At 44.0% G+C, this 18,285-nt stretch overlaps 1 protein-coding gene across 1 annotated transcript in view; it reads right to left on the reverse strand.

Moving 5' to 3' along the window:
• LOC120060214 (consortin-like) overlaps window positions 1-18,285 on the reverse strand; it is a 21,369-nt gene continuing 3,084 nt past the window's right edge. The window contains exons 2-10 of the mRNA XM_039009364.1: window positions 17,688-17,815; window positions 14,860-14,890; window positions 10,348-10,434; window positions 10,053-10,155; window positions 7,938-7,959; window positions 7,732-7,792; window positions 5,521-6,146; window positions 3,138-3,291; window positions 1-2,961 (exon numbers count right to left, since the gene is read on the reverse strand). Of these exons, the coding sequence (XP_038865292.1) occupies window positions 2,753-2,961; window positions 3,138-3,291; window positions 5,521-6,146; window positions 7,732-7,792; window positions 7,938-7,959; window positions 10,053-10,155; window positions 10,348-10,434; window positions 14,860-14,890; window positions 17,688-17,762 (1,368 nt within the window). The 5' untranslated portion in view covers window positions 17,763-17,815 and the 3' untranslated portion in view covers window positions 1-2,752. The remainder of the gene's footprint in view (window positions 2,962-3,137; window positions 3,292-5,520; window positions 6,147-7,731; window positions 7,793-7,937; window positions 7,960-10,052; window positions 10,156-10,347; window positions 10,435-14,859; window positions 14,891-17,687; window positions 17,816-18,285) is intronic.

An 18,285-nucleotide genomic window follows, 5' to 3' on the forward strand; every position in this document is an offset into this window, starting at 1 on the left:
AATTGTGTCAGATCAGTCCCCACAGTGAGGTTTATTAACCAATCAACAGAGAGAAACAGGTGTTTAAAAGGTACTCACCACAGTCATCCCTCTCAATGGTGATTCGTTTTGCAAAGCCCGGTGCACTGGGTAGATAGAGATTTCACTTAAGGACCAATGGAATGGTTTAAAATGAGAAAACACCACCCACCCGGGGCACAAGGCCATACAAAACAAACTTGACCAATGGATGAGTTTCGTTTTGCATTGCCCAGTGCCCCAGGTGGCTGGAGATTTCTCTTAGTGCCAATGGAATGGTTCAAATGAACAAACTCCACTCATCCGGGGTACCAGGCCATGCAAAACAAACTTGCCCATTGTTTTCTTCACAGACTGTAAAGAAAGATTTGATGCTGCGTTCATAACTAAGTGTGAAGGTGGTATTCAAATCAAATTGTATTGGTCACATACACATATTTAGCAGATGTTATTGCAGGTGTAGCAAAATGCTTACCATATACGACCGGGCCCTCCAACCTGTAATTACTAGTCAGAAACTATCATCCCTGAGCGCCGACTTCTCCCACATGCTCAACTCCAACGTCACCTACTAAGGAAATTATCTCGATAAATGCAACAAAACATTATTTGTAAAAAGCAATGTATTAATATGATTTTTGAACTCTAATTTGTTTACAAGCATGATAGCTGTACTTTTAGTTTGTTTGTCCCAGCTTGTTTGCCTTAAGCCAATCAGCGTTTCTCAACAAGTTCAAAGCAAGTGAATGCATCAAACTCGCAATTACAAATTCACCACTGGTAATTTCCACCTTCCCACTTGGTTCTGAATGCAGCATTAGCCACAATGACAAACATTAGCTAATCGTCTTCACATGTCATCATACACAGATCAAAAGTTGAAAACAGAGACAAAATGTTCTGTCCCGCTTCTGTTCTGACTTTTCCAACTGGCATTCTTTAACTGGTGAGTCTTGGAAAGAGACTCCTCTTTTTCAAAACATAGTCTTCAAGAACAAAACAAGGGAAAATAACAACCAACGATAACCACATCAAGCCAAAACGAGAAAAACAACAGAAAAGCACATGCTTTGGTCGTTTTTTTTCTCTCCCCCCACGTTGTGCAGATATGATATAAATACTTCAGATCCAAACAGTAAGACAGAGTCATCTGGACCAGCCAGACACGTGAAAATCATTTTAAAACCAAGGCTGCATCTCAATACTCTACTGTGGCTTCCTCTCCTCATCTCTTCTCCTTCCCCCCTCTGAAAGAACCTTGAAAGACGAAAGCATATTGCATATCTATATTGTCCATTTGAAAACAGTTCTGAATAGGGTGATATTTTGCTGTTGGTTTCACCTGTCTTGTGTTTTCAGATAAGAGGAGATGAAAGAGAGGAGACAAGAAGAGGAAAACACTTTAGACTGTTGGGATGCACCATAAGAGTCACTGCCCAGCCTACTACATCATCATTACATTATCATAGGAGCCACTGTGACATGTCTACTGAACTCCAGACGAAACTAAAACATACCGCCGACTGACACAAACAGTAAAATAGATCACAGATTAAATAGACTAATAAAAAGCCTGAAATAAAAGAATTAATGAGCACAAAAATTATAATAAGTAAAAATCAATCAAGTCCATTGATCGCAGGAGGTAATGCACTCGGTGTAATACTGATCATGCCCATAATTATTTTACAATAAAGATAAATATACACATGCCTGAGCAAAGACAATTCTCAGCTGAACAGATATTCCTCTTCTAGTACCGACCTGACCCTTAGGGCGCTAAACATTCTTGAACACGATTACAGACGTATTGCTTTCTTGTCCATGTTGCATATATGGTCATTGAGGGCCATCAAGGGCCAACGCTACAATCTGTACCCCAAAACAACCCAATAATCCCAGACACCCTCAAACACAAGTTGTAGAAGTTGGCCCTTACTACTGATACAGAGTCAGACATTTCCTCCCCCTTTTGGTTGAGGATAAGGTTAAGATTTGATCTCAGATCTGTGGTTAGGGGCAACTTTTAACTTCAGCCCAAAGAAACACCCTGACATACTCCGTAAGAATCTTCAACAGTGAGGAACATAAAGAAAAGTCAAATCTGTTTCATTAAAACAAAACGTTCATTAATATAATATTTTTAAGACATTATTTAATGTTTCTGACCACAGCAGAATTGTTCACATTCGAAGTGCAGTTGAGATTCAAAATGGAGTCCATAAACAAAGAGCGGCGGCGGTTTCTTAAAAAGGCTGACCGGCCGCTTCTTGTTTGCGCATGTGAGCGGTCTTGTCCATGCCTGAAGGATCCAGACGTCTCCATATGGTAGTGAACGGATCCAAGGTAAGTGGTAATGAGTCTAGCCTAGTCTATCCCTTCCTCTGGGCTGACACAGAGTCGGTCTATGTCCAGTAGTGTATAGTTCAAATCTATAGGTAGTCCAGTATATTACAGGTCCTCAGTCCTACTAGTTCTACTAGGCAGCGCTGCAGATATCTTAGGCTGCTGTTAGTGTGGTTGCAGGCTACTAGTACCACATACACCTTCCATCACTCGCTCTCCCATCACACACATTAACTGGCCAGCCAGTGAAGACGGAGAGAGAGATAGGAAAACGGGAGGACATGGAGAGAAATCCTGTCCAAGTTGGAGAAAGGAGAGTATCCACCTTGCAAAACAAGGGATTCTCGTTCCTCTCCTTCTCCCATCTTCTCTCCTCCTTGGGGGTCAGCTAAAACCCAGGGGTCAGCCAGTGTCGGAGCTGATTCATTCCACGATGCAGCTGTGCGAGGTAGAAGTCTGCGTTCCGAGAAAAGTCGGTGCAGACGGTGGAGTGGGCGTTGCCCAGAGCACAGTAGACGGCAGTGCCTCCCAGGCTGATCACCACGGTGACCAGGCAGAGCAGGAAGAGGAGCAGGCACGAGTCTCCGCCCACCTGGTCTGGAGGAGGGAAGAGCAACATGTTTAGATGTCTATTAACTGAGCTTTATTCAACTGTTTCTTGTCTGGAGAAGGGAGAAGACGGGGAGAGGGTGACATAGTAAGAATGCAGACACACATACACTTGATTATAGCCATTGTTGGGCATATATACACTGACTCAAACACACCCTCACCCTGGTCAAAGCCGTCATCAGGTACTTTGAAGCGGACCCTGCGCTTAGCAGGATGTTTGTGCGGGGCCGAGGAGGGAGCAACACACACATTCTCCACACACACACTCCTCCTCCTCTTCTTCAGGATGGACACCAGGCTAGGGGCAGGGGTCATCTGGAGGTCAGAGGGACAAGGTCAGTGCCAGGTCAACTGGTTAGCATACACATCATACACACACGCCATAAATATTCTGTACACAATAGACACATACACCTGACATATAAGGATACACACATAAAACACAGTAAGTTTTGTAATGATTCATATGTTGATGTAAAGAATATTTGCTGATCTGTGGTGTGTAATGACTTTTAGGCTTAAATTGAAGATGTGGCAATATCGTCTGCTATTATCCCCAGTAATTTTCCATCTAGATTGTCAGACCCCGGTGGCTTGTCATTGCTGATAGACAACAATACTTTTTTCACCTCTTCCACACTGACTTTACGGAATTCAAGAGTACAATTCTTGTCTGTCATAATTTGGTTAGATATACTTGGAAATGTAGTGTCAGCGTTTGTTGCTGGCATGTCATCCCTAAGTTTTCTTATCTTGCCAATGAAAAAGTCATTAAAGTAGTTGGCAATATCAGTGGGCTTTGTGATGAATGAGCCATCTGATTCAATGAATGAAGGAGCCGAGTTGGCTTTTTTCCCCAAAATTTCATTTTAGTTGCCCCAAAGCTTTTTACTATCATTCTTTATATAATTTATCTTTGTTTCATAGTGTAGTTAATTTAAATTTAGTTTGGTCACATGATTTCTTGATTTGCAGTACGTTTGCCAATCAGTTGGGCTGCCAGACTTAATTACCATACCTTTTGCCTCATCCCTCTCAACCATACAATGTCAATTCCTCATCAATCCAAGGGGATTTAACAGTTTTTACAGACATTTTCTTAATGAGTGCGTGCTTATTAGTAACTGGAATAAGTAGTTTCATAAATGTGTCAAGTGCAACATTTTTTTTAGTTTCCTGTCATTAAGTTTTTATTTATCTTGGGCAAATGTAGTTGGTGTTCATGGTAGGTGTGTTAGGTTCCAGTTGTTGTTGCTAGTCAACTTTCTGGGTACACCCCCATGAGTGTCTTTCAGAACCCCTCCTAAAACCACACTGGTTTTGGTTGTCACTGTTAGTTCTCCTTCTGTTTAAGCAACATTACTTGTTTTTTTGCTGGGCAACTTTACTCATTTTACAAACAAGTGGAATCATGAACAATGGATTGTTCGTTATGTTTGCCTGCGTCTCCTGGATTTGCCTTCTGAGCAGCACATTCACCACTCTTTCAAACGGTTCACTCTCGCGACACAGGCTGGTGGGCGACACCGTCCTGCGACTCCTGCTGTGTCTAGACATCCCCCAAGCAAAAAACGACTTTAGGAGAATGAGTGCACAACTGGTAATTAGTCGCTTCTATTGCAGTAATGTTGAAGGGCTTTGGATATTATTACTTAACCAGCTAGAAGGATGAAGTGAGAAACTAACGTTAAAAATAACCTACCGCAGTAGGTGCAAGAAATACGCTACTACGGTCTCACAACGTTGCTTTACAGAGCGTAGGCTCTGTAAAGATCGAATCCCCGAGCTGACAAGGTACAAATCTGTCATTCTGCCCCTGAACAAGGCAATTAACCCACTGTTCCTAGGCCGTCATTGAAAATAAGAATGTGTTCTTAACTGACTTGCCTAGTTAAATAAAGATACAAATAAAAATGTAATTGTATAGCTAATAGGATGTGTTTCAATGAACCTACATACAGCAGCCAAGGTGTTAATGGCTGGGGTCATTTTCGCTGTTCTCCAAAAAGTTTTATAATTATATAGAAAGGCAGTAAATTAACGTCACCCCCTCCCCCAAGGAGAACATAACACTGTCTGTGTACTAATTACTGACTCTTACCCTCTGTCTCCTCACACAGGAAGACACCTCATCCATAACACTCTTCACTCTGATATACTACCTCACAAGAGGATGGGAGAGAGAGAGAGGGGAAGAGTTTTTGGGTAGCCAGATGGTCAGAAAACTCACATCTGTGAGTACAAGTTTCTCTTAGTGTAACAGCCAGACCTGGTTTATGGGCCACTCCTCTGAGTAGCCACATTTTACTCCAACACACTGCCAAGGGAAACACTCATTTCCAACAAAATGGCTATATAATGCCATTAGGCTCTAGCTGCGTAGAGAAGTAATGAGTTGGCATTAAGACAGGTCACGTCAGACTTCTCAAACACACAATCATGCACAGAGCAATAAAATCCCTTTGTTCAGATAATCAGCAACCGTGTGTGTCACTGGACAACAGTCCCAGGGAGGGTTACCCAGACAGTTTCTCTCCCACTCACCTCCACTGTGATGAGTTTGGCCAGGCCGTCGAGAGACGCAGCTCCATCTCTGATAATCTCCACAACAAACACGTCTTCTTCCTGAACATACTCCTCGCACAGCTCCTCAATCTGGTTCTCCTCCTGCTGCACCTCCTCCAGTGTGAGCTGCTCCTTCACTGCCAAGACTGAGATCTCCTCTAGAGCTTTAAAACACAAGTCACTATCCTTCTCCTCCTCTGCTTCTTCCACCTCCTCCTGTTCTTCCTCTCCTCCCAGCCGCTCCTCAGGCTTGGATCGGCTAATTTCCCCATCCGTAGGAGGGTCAGGCCCAGCGTATCCCTCCTGAGTGGTGTGTTCCATCTCTCTCTCCGTCTGCTGTCCTGTTCCTTCGCTCTGAGCGCCTGTGAACTCAGCCCTGCCCTCCCTCTCCTCCCCTTTGGCAAGGGAGCCGTCAATAAGACGGTCTCTATGGAAACCCTCAATCCTCTTGGAGTCTCTGCTGTTCTGTGCCACGTCCAGAGCTGCAAAGTCATTAAAGCAAAGGCTGTTCATCAGGGCTGCAGCTGATTTGATTGGGTAGATGCTCTGGGAGAGGGTGGAGTCTGTTACTCTATGGTCCTCCTCCATCGCTGATGCACACCCAACTAACCGACCAATGATAGAGAGCAACATGGGAAAAGTGTTACAAGCCCCCCACCCCAACCTCTCCCTTTACAATCCCCTAAACATCCAAACCCTCTGCAGATTCATCTAGTCTCCAGAAGAGCCACTGTGTAACCTACATCAGTAACTGAGAGGGAATCACTGGTCCTCAGCATCAATACACCTGCTAGTTCTCTCCTAAACATCTTCTTCACAACCCCTTCCTCTTTTAGCTGCTGTTTTATAGGGTACTTGATGTCATCGGAACACATCTCATTTCCTGTCTACTCCCTCTATCTCATATCCACTAGAGAGACACACACATACAGAGACACACACAAACACACTTCCTCGTCCACTTCACTCAAACGAAAACAGAGCGAGGACAAGTTGTCCCTCAGATCCAAATATTTATTGAATGTGAAAATATTTATCAGATCCGTATAAAAGAGGGCGACAGAGTGATACTCTCCTCACTAATCCAGCCTCTGGAACACTTACATTGAGCGTTCTAACTTAAGTGTGTGTGTTTCTGTCTAGTCACGCCTGGGTTGTGAAAGTGAAACCAGGCCATGATAGAACAGGCAGGTAACACACCTGGGACTACATGTCTGTGTGTACAGGCAGGTAACACATCTGGGACTACATGTCTGTGTGTACAGGCAGGTAACACATCTGGGACTACGTGTCTGTGTGTACAGGCAGGTAACACATCTGGGACTACATGTCTGTGTGTACAGGCAGGTAACACACCTGGGACTACATGTCTGTGTGTACAGACAGGTAACACACCTGGGACTACATGTCTGTGTGTACAGGCAGGTAACACATCTGGGACTACATGTCTGTGTGTACAGGCAGGTAACACATCTGGGACTACATGTCTGTGTGTAGAGACAGGTAACACACCTGGGACTACATGTGTCTACACACACACACAAACACACGATAGAATGTATTTCAGATGTTCATGGGTAACCAGGTGGGAGAGAAAAAAGACAGAAAGAGAGCGAGACAGAAAGAGAGCGAGAGAGAGACAGAGAGTGAGGGAGAGAGACAGAGAGGGAGAAAGAGAAAGAGGGAGAGAGACAGAATGAGGGAGAGAGAGACAGAAAGAGAGTGAGAGAGACAGAATGAGGGAGAGACAGAAAGAGAGTGAGAGAGTGAAGGAGAGAGAGAGAGGAAGAAAGACAAAGAGAGCAAGAGAGAGACAGTGAGGAAGAGAGACAGAGGGAGAGAGAGAGACAAAGAGAGGGACAGAGACAAAGAGAGGGACAGAGAGACAAAGAGAGGGAAAAGGACAAAGAGAGAGACAGAGACAAAGAGAGGGAGAGAAAGACAGAAAGTGGGAGAGACAGAAAGAGTGAGAGAAAGTAGAGGAAAAGGGTATAGTTGTAAATGTCCTGTTTAATAATTGACAGGTCAGCTGCCTCTTAAGAACCTCTCAGCAGTAACATGCAGAGTAACAGATACTGATCCTGCACTGATGAACTCCTGCTTCCTCAACCAAACTTCAACGGTTCACTGACACCCAGGCTCAGAGCCTGCAACTGGCTGATTGGACAGGTCAAACAGACACACACTTACCTGAGCTGCGTGAAGGACATGTATCTTCAACACGCACAGAGACAGAGTCCACAGCCTCACACTACACACACACACAAGGGAAAGCAGAGTGAACGCCCATGCATACATTCACATTGCACAATGACGAGCAATATGAACAACTTCCATTCAAATCAGCTGAGCAGAGCACAGAATACTGTGTCACTGCTAGACAGAAGACCTCTTACCTTCTCTGTTCCAGGACTGAGTCTGTGAGAGAGAGATGGGGGGAGAAAGAGAGAGAGATGGGGGAGAGAGAGAGAGAAAGTCAGTTAGTACTAGAGGTCGGCCGATTAATCGGAATGGCCGATTAATTAGGGCCGATTTCAAGTTTTCATAACAATCGGAAATCGGTATATATATTTTTTTGACACCTTTATTTAATCTTTATTTAACTAAGCAAGTCAGTTAAGAACACATTCTTATTTTCAATGACGGCCTAGGAACGGTGGGTTAACTGCCTCGTTCAGGGGCAGAACGACAGATTTTTACCTTGTCAGCTCGGGGGATTCAATCTTGCAACCTTACAGTTAACTAGTCCAACGCTCTAACCACCTGATTACATTGCACTCCACGAGGAGCCTGCCTGTTACGCGAATGCAGTAAGAAGCCACGGTAAGTTGCAAGCTAGCATTAAACTTATCTTATAAAAAACAATCAATCAATCATAATCACTAGTTAACTACACATGGTTGATGATATTACTAGTTTATCTAGCGTGTCCTGCGTTGCATATAATCGATGCGGTGCGTATCGTTGCTCCAATGTGTACCTAACCATAAACATCAATGCCTTTCTTAAAATCAATACACAGAAGTATATATTTTTTAAACCTGCATATTTTGCTAAAAGAAATCCAGGTTAGCAGGCAATATTAACCAGGTGAAATGGTGTCACTTCTCTTGCGTTCATTGCACGCAGAGTCAGTGTATATGCAACAGTTTGGGCCACCTAATTTGCCAGAATTTTACGTAATTATGACATAACATTGAAGGTTGTGCAATGTAACAGGAATATTTAGACTTATGGATGCCACCCGTTAGATAAAATACGGAACGGTTCCGTATTTCCCCTGAAAGAATAAACGTCTTGTTTTCGAGATGATAGTTTCCGGATTCGACCATATTAATGATCTAAGGCTCGTATTTCTGTGTGTTATTATGTTATAACTAAGTCTATGATTTGATAGAGCAGTCTGACTGAGCGATCATGGGCACCAGCAGCTCTGCTGTTTATGACTTCAAGCCTATCAACTCCCGAGATGAGGCTGGTGTAACCGATGTGAAATGGCTAGCTAGTTAGCGGGGTGCGCGCTAATAGCGTTTCAAATGTCACTCGCACTGAGACTTGGAGTAGTTGATCCCCTTGCTCTGCATGGGTAACGCTGCTTCGAGGGTGGCTGTTGTCGATGTGTTCCTGGTTCGAGCCCAGGTAGGAGCGAGGAGAGAGACGGAAGCTATACTGTTACACTGGCAATACTAAAGTGCCTATAAGAACATCCAATAGTCAAAGGTATATGAAATACAAATGGTATAGAGGGAAATAGTCCTATAATTCCTATAATAACTACAACCTAAAACTTCTTACCTGGGAATATTGAAGACTCATGTTAAAAGGAACCACCAGCTTTCATATGTTCTGAGCAAGGAACTTAAACGTTAGCTTTCTTACATGGCACATATTGCACTTTTACTTTCTTCTCCAACACTTTGTTTTGGCATTATTTAAACCAAATTGAACATGTTTCATTATTTATTTGAGGCTAAATTGATTTTATTGATGTATTATATTAAGTTAAAATAAGTGTTCATTCAGTATTGTTGTAATTGTCATTATTACAAATACATCTTTTTTTTTTTTAAACGGACAATTAATTAGTATCGGCTTTTTTTGGTTCTCCAATAATCGGTATCGGCGTTGAAAAATCATAATCGGTCGACCTCTAGTTAGTACTGTGACTTTCCTCCTCTGTGATTGAAGAAAGGTCTCTGAGTAGCCAAGGCTACCAGGGAATGTTCATTTCCCTAGCTTTTTCAGTGTGTGTCTGAAACTCTAGCAGTGCTGCAACTCAAATGACTGAAAGTGCAGCAACACCAAAAGGCCATATGTTTAACCCATCACCACTGTAACTCACACACAAACTACCTGGGAGAGCACAGGTGTGTCGATGTACATCACTTTACCTGCTTCTCAAGGTTTCCCATGAAATATTACATGTGTACGGTGGTCTTCCTTGTTATAGGACAACATTTACCTGTACTGAGCTGTAAAGGACCACATCTAAAGACCCACTTTACACAAACCGTTGGTGTGTTTTGCAGATGTATGCGAGTCTGTCCAGTTGCTGTGCAGCCAGGTTGGTGTTACTGTTCCTCTCTCCCTGACCGTCTGACCTACACCTCCTCTCTGGAGGAACAAAGGTCAGAGGTTAGAGGGAGGAAGGAATCATGACACAGCATAAACACACCCAGAAAGTAAGGGGAGGGAGAGAAGGTGAGGTAATGATACATAATGAGACTTCAATTGGCTCTGTGTGTGAGTGAGTGTGAGTGAGTGAGAGTGAGTGAGTGAGAGAGTGAGTGAGAGAGTGAGAGATACCCCACTGTTCCTGCAGTGTTGTCAGGTTGTGTAGTCGTCTCTGGTGGTAGAGTCTCTCCAGCTGAACACAGCACACTGCTCGCTCATCTGGTCAACACAGGGTTAAGGAAACACACACACACACACACACACACACACAATATGACTAATCTGCCTACATAATTCAGTCATTGGTTTGTAATACAAACGAGATGAGTGAATAAAGAGTAGGTGTGTCTTGTGTGAGGGTGAAGGGGTCCTACAAAATAACAACGAGACAAACAAACCACTTGAGTCAACCACACAAACCAGACAAGGCTTTTAAACGCTAGACAGAGGACCTCTACAAGGCTTTTAAACGCTCGAGAGAACCTCTACAAGGCTTTTAAATGCTAGACAGAGGACCTTTACAAGGCTTTTAAACGCTAGACAGAGGACCTCTACAAGGCTTTTAAACACAAGACAGAGGACCTCTACAAGGCTTTTAAACACTAGACAGAGGACCTCTACAAGGCTTTTAAACAGTAGACAGAGGACCTCTACAAGGCTTTTAAACACAAGACAGAGGACCTCTACAAGGCTTTTAAACACTAGACAGATGACCTCTACAAGGCTTTTAAACACTAGACAGAGGACCTCTACAAGGCTTTTAAACAGTAGACAGGGGACCTCTACAAGGCTTTTAAATCCATGAAGGGGAGGGAACGAGTGCACACTTACGGAATTAAGGGGAGGAAAAAGAGTGGCCGAGCTAACGAGATGGAAAGATAGAGGGAGGGTGGGGTTCTCAGGAGAGAGAGAGTGAGTGAGTAGATAGAGAATGTCCCCACAGAATATAAAGAGATTAGCAGCAATAAACACACAGCACTCACCAAGCACTAAGAGATATCAAGATAGGAGGCTAACGACAATGAATCACCTTAAAATGGTAGATATACTGAGTGTACAAAACATTAGGAACACCTTCCTAATATTGAGCTGCACCACCTTTTTGCCTCAGAACAGCCGCAAGTCATCAGGGCATGGTCGAAAGCGTTCCACAGGGATGCTGGCCCATGTTCACTCCAATGCTTTCCACAGTTGTGTCAAGATGGCTGGATGTCCTTTGGGTGGTGGACAATTCTTGAGATGCATGGGAAACTGTTGAACATGAAAAACCCAGCAGCATTGCAGTTCTTGACACAAACTGGTGCTCCTGGCACCTACTACCGTACCCCGTTCAAAGACACTTAAATCTTTTGTCTTGCTGGTTCACCCTCTGAATGGCACAGACACAATACCTGTCTCAAGACTTAAAAATCCTTCATCAACCTGTCTCCTCCCCTTCATCTACACTGACATCAATAAGGGATCATAGCTGTGTGTCTGTGTGTGAGCTTGAATATGTGCGTTCCCCAGTTGCACTACACTCCATGGGCTGCGTGTCGAGGAAGGGTACAGATTCCAAACTTGTAAACATATTTTATTTCTCTCCTTCTGAACCAATAAGCTTTGTATGGGTGATAGGAACATAACTATGTATGTCTACTGGGCTTTTCCCTGTGGTCCATCATGTCTCCAGTTGGTTCTGAATCTGTCTTACACAGAGCAGTGTACTGAGAGCTCCATATATTACACAGGGATGGTGTGTTAGCCACCGTCATCCATAAACATGTCTCTCGCTCTCTCATCCTCCTCTCTCTTTTTCTCTCTTTCGACAGGCACTGAGGCACTCTGTATAAGCCCACAGCTTTGCTGTAGAAAGCCCCTGCACAGAAAACATCTATAGTGTTCCTGTCTGACCAAAAGACAAGAAAGAGCACAACGATAAGATTGAACCCTGTGGTAGGTTTAAACTGGAACACAGCACAGCCTGAGAGTTGGAATGAACCAGAGAACCCTGTGGTAGGTTTAAACTGGAACACAGCACAGTCTGAGAGTTGGAATGAACCAGAGAACCCTGTGGTAGGTTTAAACTGGAACACAGCACAGCCTGAGAGTTGGAATGAACCAGAGAACCCTGTGGTAGGTTTAAACTGGAACACAGCACAGTCTGAGAGTTGGAATGAACCAGAGAACCCTGTGGTAGGTTTAAACTGGAACACAGCACAGCCTGAGAGTTGGAATGAACCAGAGAACCCTGTGGTAGGTTTAAACTGGAACACAGCACAGCCTGAGAGTTGGAATGAACCAGAGAACCCTGTGGTAGGTTTAAACTGGAACACAGCACAGCCTGAGAGTTGGAATGAACCAGAGAACCCTGTGGTAGGTTTAAACTGGAACACAGCACAGTCAGAGTTGGAATGAACCAGAGAACCCTGTGGTAGGTTTAAACTGGAACACAGCACAGTCTGAGAGTTGGAATGAACCAGAGAACCCTGTGGTAGGTTTAAACTGGAACACAGCACAGTCTGAGAGTTGGAATGAACCAGAGAACCCTGTGGTAGGTTTAAACTGGAACACAGCACAGTCTGAGAGTTGGAATGAACCAGAGAACCCTGTGGTAGGTTTAAACTGGAACACAGCACAGTCTGAGAGTTGGAATGAACCAGAGAACCCTGTGGTAGGTTTAAACTGGAACACAGCACAGTCTGAGAGTTGGAATGAACCAGAGAACCCTGTGGTAGGTTTAAACTGGAACACAGCACAGTCTGAGAGTTGGAATGAACCAGAGAACCCTGTGGTAGGTTTAAACTGGAACACAGCACAGTCTGAGAGTTGGAATGAACCAGAGAACCCTGTGGTAGGTTTAAACTGGAACACAGCACAGTCTGAGAGTTGGAATGAACCAGAGAACCCTGTGGTAGGTTTAAACTGGAACACAGCACAGTCTGAGAGTTGGAATGAACCAGAGAACCCTGTGGTAGGTTTAAACTGGAACACAGCACAGTCTGAGAGTTGGAATGAACCAGAGAACCCTGTGGTAGGTTTAAACTGGAACACAGCACAGTCTGAGAGTTGTAATGAACCAGAGAACCCTGTGGTAGGTTTAAACTGGAACACAGCACAGTCTGAGAGTGGGAATGAACCAGAGAACCCTGTGGTAGGTTTAAACTGGAACACAGCACAGTCTGAGAGTGGGAATGAACCAGAGAACCCTGTGGTAGGTTTAAACTGGAACACAGCACAGTCTGAGAGTGGGAATGAACCAGAGAACCCTGTGGTAGGTTTAAACTGGAACACAGCACAGTCTGAGAGTTGGAATGAACCAGAGAACCCTGTGGTAGGTTTAAACTGGAACACAGCACAGTCTGAGAGTTGTAATGAACCAGAGAACCCTGTGGTAGGTTTAAACTGGAACACAGCACAGTCTGAGAGTTGTAATGAACCAGAGAACCCTGTGGTAGGTTTAAACTGGAACACAGCACAGTCTGAGAGTTGGAATGAACCAGAGAACCCTGTGGTAGGTTTAAACTGGAACACAGCACAGCCTGAGAGTTGGAATGAACCAGAGAACCCTGTGGTAGGTTTAAACTGGAACACAGCACAGCCTGAGAGTTGGAATGAACCAGAGAACCCTGTGGTAGGTTTAAACTGGAACACAGCACAGTCTGAGAGTTGGAATGAACCAGAGAACCCTGTGGTAGGTTTAAACTGGAACACAGCACAGTCTGAGAGTTGGAATGAACCAGAGAACCCTGTGGTAGGTTTAAACTGGAACACAGCACAGTCTGAGAGTTGGAATGAACCAGAGAACCCTGTGGTAGGTTTAAACTGGAACACAGCACAGTCTGAGAGTTGGAATGAACCAGAGAACCCTGTGGTAGGTTTAAACTGGAACACAGCACAGTCTGAGAGTTGGAATGAACCAGAGAACCCTGTGGTAGGTTTAAACTGGAACACAGCACAGTCTGAGAGTTGGAATGAACCAGAGAACCCTGTGGTAGGTTTAAACTGGAACACAGCACAGTCTGAGAGTTGGAATGAACCAGAGAACCCTGTGGTAGGTTTAAACTGGAACACAGCACAGTCTGAGAGTTGGAATGAACCAGAGAACCCTGTGGTAGGTTTAAACTGGAACACAGCACAGTCTGAGAGTTGTAATGAACCAGAGAACCCTGTGGTAGGTTTAAACTGGAACACAGCACAGCCTGAGAGTTGGAATGAACCAGAGAACCCTGTGGTAGGTTTAAACTGGAACACAGCACAGCCTGAGAGTTGGAATGAACCAGAGAACCCTGTGGTAGGTTTAAACTGGAACACAGCACAGCCTGAGAGTTGGAATGAACCAGAGAACCCTGTGGTAGGTTTAAACTGGAACACAGCACAGTCTGAGAGTTGGAATGAACCAGAGAACCCTGTGGTAGGTTTAAACTGGAACACAGCACAGTCTGAGAGTTGGAATGAACCAGAGAACCCTGTGGTAGGTTTAAACTGGAACACAGCACAGCCTGAGAGTTGGAATGAACCAGAGAACCCTGTCATTTACTAGAGAGACAGAGATATGAGCTGACAGATAAGGATACACTCTTCATAGACCTAGAGGGCATAACACACACACACATACGCTCTCACACACAGTCAAACAAGCACACACACAAGTGATAAGGATACAATCTTCCTGGAGGACAAAGGCCTCAGCTATCTGCAGAGAGGGAGACAGAGAGGAGAGGGTTAAAGGTTAACAAGTATATTCATTTAGACACTGCTTTTAAAATCTAGTCACCCAGAACAACTAACAAGTGTATTCCACCAAGGAATAGACAAATACATACTGGATTACCATCAACTGTACTATCAAGAAGTTAAACATTGTGTATAGCCTAATACGGTATAATGATTAAATTACGTCTAGTATGACTTTAACCGTGAGACAGAAACACGTAAACAACCTCCCTAAGAGGCATTAAAGAAGGTAAACACACACAAACACCGTCGGGTAAGCAAGAGAAACACTGCTAATCTCCATGGACACAGTGGAAAATGCAGGAAATAGCTGGAAAGTCTTTCAAATCCTTCTTGATCACAGTTGCATTTGTAGTTTCCATAGTTCCCCCTATCCACCTGTAGCTAGGAGGTGAGGCGAGCTCCACAGCCTGACAAAGCAGCAGCGGTGTGTCAGACTCTACCTCTCTAGTGACTGTTATTGTTCTCCTGCTGACTGAAGTGGAGAGAGAGAGAGAGAGAGAGAGAGAGAGAGAGAGAGAGGGAGAGGGAGAGGGAGAGGGAGAGGGAGAGCGAGAGAGCGAGAGAGCGAGAGAGAGTGTGTGAGAAAGAGGATGAGAGAGAGAGAGAGAGAGAGAGCGAGAGAGCGAGAGAGAGAGAGAGAGCGAGCGAGAGAGCGAGAGAGTGAGAGAGTGTGTGAGAAAGAGGGCATGAGCGCTCGCATTTCTAATCAAGTGAGAGGCGGTAACAACCCACTGACCTCACTCACACTCACTCTTTCTCCCTCTTCTTTGTTGCAAGTAACAAAACATTTATATAAATATGAATTGCTCATTTTGCTTGCTTGTGGTGCGTAGGCCAACATGTGTGTGTGAGAGAGAGAGAAGGGGAGGGAGTGAGAGAGAGCGCAGGGGAGAGAGAGAATGAGGGAGCAGTGAGAGAGAAATAAGAGGCTTTGACAAAAAAACAAGAGAAAAGACTTCCTCCTAATGTACTACATGTTTTTATAGGAAGTATAAAAGTATCAAATGTAATCTCCTTCGTAGAAAGCTCCATTAAAACTCGGGGAGACATAACACAAACATTCATTCTGTTCTTACAAGGGCTGGTCAGAACTCCCTGGGTTGCTAAAAGCTGTCTGGATCTCGACCAATCAGATTGGAGACAGGGAAAGAAGGTCAGAGGTGAACAGATGTGAGTTGGTTAGAATAGGGGTGTGTTCAGAACATTGCAGAAAGAAAATGAATAAAGCTGACATGATTCCCTGTTCTATCCAACAGAGATTCATGTCCCAATCCCAAATGGACCACTTGACCCTACAGGGCTTCCCAAACCTTTTTGACCCACGACCCCATTTTGATATCTGAAAATTCTTGCGTCCCCAACCATGTGAAAATAATGTCATTAATAGCCAATGTTCACTTTTTTCTTTCTTTTTTCTTTTTTCTTTTTTTAAAATAAGGACTATGACAGTCAACTGCAAAACATTCTAACAGTATTTCTGGTTGTCTTGAACGCACTGAAGTCAGAGATTTCCGAGTTTGATTTCACTAACCGGTATGTCAACTGAGTAAGGATCAGTCAAACGGATTGGAAAGTAGGTCCCAAAGTACTCTTCCAAGCATTGGATGTGAGCAGTCATCACTCGTGTGGGACACTTCCTGATGCTGTTTTCTGTTACAAACATGCTGTCCTCTGGATCGGTCACTCATCTGTAGAATGTGTTTGTATTTCCCTGCATGCTTGCATTCAGTTTGTTCAGTTTCTAAATGTGTCTGTTACATAGGCAAGGAGACACATTGTCTTTTCATTACACAGAAAGTCAACCAAGTTTTTTTAACCTCCATTGTGAACTACAAGAGTTCCTCTCTTAATTAAAAACATATTTCCACCACTCCCCCTTGATAACCACCAAGCTTCGGTGTGAAATAGAACATTGTCATGTTCTGATCCCATATCTCCACAAAGTTTTGTGAACAGGCGTGCGCAGTGGGTGTGGTTTGATGTAGTTTACAATCGGAGTTAACCGTTGCAGAGGATCTCAGAGTTCTCTGCTCAGCTCGTTTGGTGCCAGTTGCACTCGTTGTGCCATACAATGCTTCCATATGGCAGTTTGAGTCATTAAGAGGTTCCTGTTGATTGCTAGCAATAGCATGAATTCTTCATTAAACACTGTTATTTGACAAAGGTATTGATGTGATTTTCTGTGCCTCTTCCCTCCCCACACATTGCGTTCACCATATAAATTGCGGCTGGTAATATCAAAGTCTCTGCAATATTGTGTGGTTTCATAGTGTAGCGGGTCCAACCGATTCACCGGTCAAGTGTAGCCTTTTTCCATAATCTAGTTGAATATTACCCTTTAGATTTGAATCATTTTCATTTTGATTTTTAAGGTTAACCACATTACAATGATTTTGAGATACAAAGACGATATTATAATATACAGTAAATAATTTGTTTTGTATTTTCTTATGCAGGATTTTAGAAATTCTCCCGTGACACCATTTTCATATTAGGCGACCCCACATGGGGTTGCGACCCCTAGTTTAGGAACCGCTGCCCTATGTGAATGTGAAGATCTGAGAGGATTTGATTGCCATAATCAATATGGTGAAACTTTCACCTAACCTATCAGAGAGCAAGGTGGCGCTATTACCATATTGACTGCACCGGTCAAATCCTCCCAGTCTGTGCTAGGGTCCAGGGTTCCATTTGAGCCATGTCTGTTCTCAACAATACATTTATATCTGAACATTCTGTAACGCTGAACCCACCTGAACGCGCCCCCAGGAGACAGTTGAAAGTGTTGGGAGGAGGGAGGGAGTAGACCAATGATGTATATACATCATTGGAGTAGACAGATGCAGAGAGGTGCTGATCAGAAATGACAGCAGTGCCCCTACTGGTGGAGGAGGGAATAGACAACACATTTTCACTTCACCCAGAGCTCTGTATGTATCATAACAACAGGGATTATACCATACACACTGTGCGCGTGTGTGTGGTGTGGTGTGGTGTGTGTGTGTTCAGTCAGTCTGGTAAATACACTACATGACCAAAAGTATGTGGACACCTGCTCGTCAAAAATCTAATTCCAAAATCATGGGCATTAATATAGAGTTGGTCCCCCCTTTGCTGCTATAACAGCCTCCAATCTTTTGGGAAGGCTTTCCACTAAATGTTGGAACATTGCTGCAGGGACTTCCTTCCATTCAGCCACAAGAGCATTAGTGAGGTCGGGCACTGATGTTGGGTGATTAGGCCTGGCTGGCAGTCGGCGTTTCAATTAGAGGTCGACCGATTAATCGGAATGGCCGATTAATTAGGGCCAATTTCAAGTTTTCATAACAATCGGTAATCGGCATTTTTGGA

This window comes from Salvelinus namaycush, chromosome 15 (genome assembly GCF_016432855.1).
Source record: "Salvelinus namaycush isolate Seneca chromosome 15, SaNama_1.0, whole genome shotgun sequence".
Taxonomy (NCBI): domain Eukaryota; kingdom Metazoa; phylum Chordata; class Actinopteri; order Salmoniformes; family Salmonidae; genus Salvelinus; species Salvelinus namaycush.